The sequence below is a fragment of the Vigna radiata genome, chromosome 8 (assembly GCF_000741045.1).
Source record: "Vigna radiata var. radiata cultivar VC1973A chromosome 8, Vradiata_ver6, whole genome shotgun sequence".
Taxonomy (NCBI): domain Eukaryota; kingdom Viridiplantae; phylum Streptophyta; class Magnoliopsida; order Fabales; family Fabaceae; genus Vigna; species Vigna radiata.
Window position 1 is genome coordinate 16,111,224 of NC_028358.1, and position 4,227 is coordinate 16,115,450.

At 32.0% G+C, this 4,227-nt stretch overlaps 1 protein-coding gene across 2 annotated transcripts in view; it reads left to right on the forward strand.

Annotated features, from left to right (window-relative positions):
• Nucleotides 1-3,560, forward strand: part of LOC106772830 (thylakoid membrane protein TERC, chloroplastic) — a 9,389-nt gene extending 5,829 nt beyond the window's left edge. For both annotated transcript variants that reach the window (XM_014659438.2, XM_022784701.1), the window contains 6 exons: nt 1,398-1,447; nt 1,625-1,681; nt 1,762-1,840; nt 2,226-2,284; nt 3,059-3,116; nt 3,198-3,560. In XM_014659438.2, coding sequence (XP_014514924.1) covers nt 1,398-1,447; nt 1,625-1,681; nt 1,762-1,840; nt 2,226-2,284; nt 3,059-3,116; nt 3,198-3,289 — 395 coding nt within the window. In that variant the 3' untranslated portion in view covers nt 3,290-3,560. The remainder of the gene's footprint in view (nt 1-1,397; nt 1,448-1,624; nt 1,682-1,761; nt 1,841-2,225; nt 2,285-3,058; nt 3,117-3,197) is intronic.
• The last annotated feature ends 667 nt before the right edge of the window (nt 3,561-4,227 follow it).

Genomic DNA, 4,227 nt, shown 5'->3' on the forward strand with positions numbered 1-4,227 from the left:
TATTCTTACATATTCATTTGTATTTGGGCTTAGCCCATATTTCTTCTATTATAAATAGAGAACCCTATGTGTGTATTTAACACAAGGGATTAATTCCAATATATAATTTTCACTATATTTAACAGCTCTGATACCATGTTAGAAAGTGGGTTTTAGGCCTAACTCAACCCCACAAAACTGGCTTGTAAGGTGAGGTCTGCACCCCATTTATATATTATAAATTGGCCTTATCTCTAGTCGATGTGGGACTTCCAACATTTATACTTGGATCAACACGTGTACTTGCTGGTTTGCAGGCTATTTTACCTGTTTCCTATAGCAAATTAGTGATATATTTTTGTTGGGATATGAAGATTCCTTTCTTGGAATGGGCTACTTCAATCCCTAGAAAATATTTTAGCTTCCCTAAAGTCTTGATTTCGAATTCCTTGGCAAGGCATTGGCTCAACCTTTGTTGTTCCTTTTTATCATTCCCAATAATTATTATATCATCCACATAGACCAACAAAATTGTCACTCTCCCTAAATCAGAATGTTTGATGAATAAAGTATGGTCCCCTTGGCTCTGTTTGTATTTAAGATTTGTCATAACTTTGGTGAATCTCCTAAACCATGCTCTAGGTGACTATTTCAATCCCATATGGTGCCCTTTTTTAATTTTCAAACTGTGTTGGCCTCAATTTGTCCCGTATACCTGGGTGGTATCTCCATGTATATTTCTTCTTCAAGATCCCCATGTAGGAATGCAATTTTTACATCAAATTGTTGCAATTCTGAATTGTAGTTTGTTGTCAATGACAAAATTACTCTAACTGTGTTCATTTTGACAAACGGTTCAAAAGTCTCTAAGTAATCCACTCCATATGTTTGGGTGAATCCCTTGGCCACCAACCTTGTCTTATACCTCTCAGTAATCCCATCGGTCTTGTACTTCACAATATAAACCCACTTGCACCTAACAACCATCGGTCTTGTACTTCATTAGTTGTTAAATAGCTGATATAGTGCTATCACATAGTGGAATTTCTCAAATCCATGATTGCAATTCTGTCTGCTATTGCAACTGCTATCATTGTTGTGGTTGTGGTGTGCTGCATAGTCTTGCCATCACTGACAAATCTTAAACCAATTGGACTTCTGGAGTTAATATATTGTCAATTTTTATTTATTTTGCGAACAACTTAAAGTTCTATAGATATATATAATTAATCTAACATATTTCAACTGTTTTGTGACTTCCGCAATATGATGTTGCAGATTATTGACTTTCCGCCATTTTCCGCAATCTACGATTGAGAAAATTGCTTTTTCACTTGGCATGCCATTGTCTGCACTGATTCAAGTTTTACTGTGTTCGCTTATCATCTAAAATCATATTTCTGACAAAATTGTTGCAGCGTACTATGATGGAGATCGATTCATAACAAATCTTGGTGGGGTGTGGAAAGTAAGTTGTAAATTACTAATCATATTTATTTTAATTAATTTTTATATTTTTCTCAGCATGATTACATTGAACTTTTTACTACATCATCGTTGTTCCTTCTATTTCAGTAAAAAATATTTTTTATGAATTAAATTAATTTGAACTTGATTTCTAACAGGGATCAAACATTTTGGGCAGGCCACCCCGTTGCTTCTTACGGTAGCTGTTATTGAGCTCAGTGACATTGCATTTGCAGTAGGTTTTTGTCCTCCATCTATTTCATATGGAATGTCTAGTTAAGTTCGCATTGGAATGTTAACTCAGTTTTCCTTTAGGTTGACTCAATACCTGCAGTATTTGGTGTAACGCGGGATCCATTTATAGTCTTTACTTCTAATCTTTTTGCCATTTTGGGTACGTTCTCTTTGCTTACATTCCCCTCATGCATATCTGAATTTGTTTTCTATAATGTTTTGGAATTGGGATTTGTATTCCTTTAGTATACTATACTGATTCCCAGAAAGCTTACAAACTAAAGTTAAAGATTGGAAGGGTAGTTCATCTATTTTATTGGGCAACATGCTGTAATATATAATTTTATAACTGAAAATTTGTTGCACAGAAACTGTTCTTTTCTAACTATATTATATTTCCTTACTTCACTGTCCTATGGAGCGCAGAGAGGCAAAATAGTTCATTCTTGTCGTAATCTCATCACGTGTGTATCCGTCCAACAATTATGGATGCTTTTTCTCAGAAGTTTATTTGTATTTAAACCACTTCTGTTTGTCAAATGTAGGTTTAAGGTCTCTTTACTTAATAGTATCGGAGGGTATGTCTGAGTTGAAATACTTACAGGTAATTACTGACTTTGTCTGTTTTGATATACCTTGGCTGCTGCATAACGTTTTTTCCGTTTACATGTCTATCATTTAACATGACCATGGCTGTTGGGACTTAAACTATGGTTATGACATCATTTCCAATTGTTGCTTTCCTTGGGCTTCTAGCTTCATATAGAAATTTTCTACTTCATCCTAAATTGTCCATGAAAAAAATGCTCTTTTTTTTATCGGGAGCAGAATTATTGCAGGAAAATAGACACGTGTTTGACTTATGATGAGTGGAAAACAAAAGTTACTGCTAATTTATCATTCAAGGAAGATAGACAATTTTCATGATTATACTAAAGGAATGCCTTAGTTATGTAGGACAGCAACCAAAAGTTATACAAAAGGTCAGATGGGGTGGTCTGGGCTGAAAGTTGACTCTAGCCGGTTTGGCTGAAGGTTGTGTCAGACCTATTCAGATTGAAATATGAGACGTCGTGGTTTAAACTGAATATTTAATAATATATTTAAAAAGGTTAATATTTTTTTTCATGTTTGAAAAGAAATTCCATGAACTGGCAAGTCAAAGTTTAATATTTACTAATCTGGTATTTTATACTGATGTTCATAGAAGGGCGTCCCAACAGAATTTAAGCTCAGGACAATCTGCTACCTAGAATTTCATTGTCTCCTTACATAGTATAATGCATGCTGCATATTCATTGTTGTGGTATCTTACAATGGTCCTGTTTACTTATACTTCCATCCTTGTTACTGATTTCCAATTTTTGGTTTTCTTTAGCCCTCCATTGCTGTTGTTCTGGGATTTATTGGGGTTAAGATGATCCTGGACTATTTTGGTGAGTATACATTGCTTGTCAACTTAATTTATACAAAATTTGCTGTGCTTGGTTTTTCACATCTGCTCATTCATTCTTCAGGATTTCATGTCTCCACAGAGGTGTCTCTTGGTTTTGTAGCCTCAAGTCTTACCATTGGAGTGGTATTAAGTCTGGCTAAGAAGTCTGAGTAACACAGAAACTCCATTCCAACTCATCATATGGATTGATTGAGTGCTTATATTTACCATCATCGTCTCCACCCCCAGACACACCTTCCCCAAAACAATGAAAACAGAACCATCGTTTCTTCTTTTATGTTGAAAACCCTCTAGTGAGGATAATTTGTTTAATGCATTGGTGTCATTTGCCAATCGAGGAAAAGTTTGCTGATTATTCTGTAAAGTTGATATTCAATGATGAAGCATAATTCTAAGTATCAGCTTGGAAAATGTTCATTATCAATTCTTTAGTGATACAAGTTATAATGTCAAATGTGTTTGAAGTTAATTTTTGAACACATTCCACTTGCATTAAAGTTCAAAATTAATTTTAGAATAAACTAGTCCTAAATTGTCAGTTAACATTTTTTTTTATGGATTTACAGAAATTTGCACAAAAATACTATATTGAGAAATGAGTTTCATTGACTTTTAAAAATAAAAGTTTTGGATATAAAATTTTCTCTACCAAAAGAAAACTCTATCTTATTTAGAAAATTTACTAGAAAGGCATTTCTAATATATTGTAATACAAGAAAAAATATACTAACAAATTTATATTATTATTCATTTTATTTTTTTGATAAGAGTTTTAAAAGTTAATATTTAATCATTTGAAATTTTTAATTTTTTTTATTCTATTTATATCACTACTACACATGCTTAACATTTATTTTACTTTTTTTTTATCTATTTATTTTATTTTTAAACTAATTTGTCTATATGATTTATTTATTCTTCATTTTATACTTTTATAACTTTTAATTAATTAGTCACTTAATTAATTATTAAAAAATAAATAATACTTAAACTATAAATTTTTTATACCATTTTTTTTGTTTCTCATTTTTTATTTTATCTTTTTATGATTTATAATTATTTGGTCGTTAATGAATTTTAATTTAGAAACT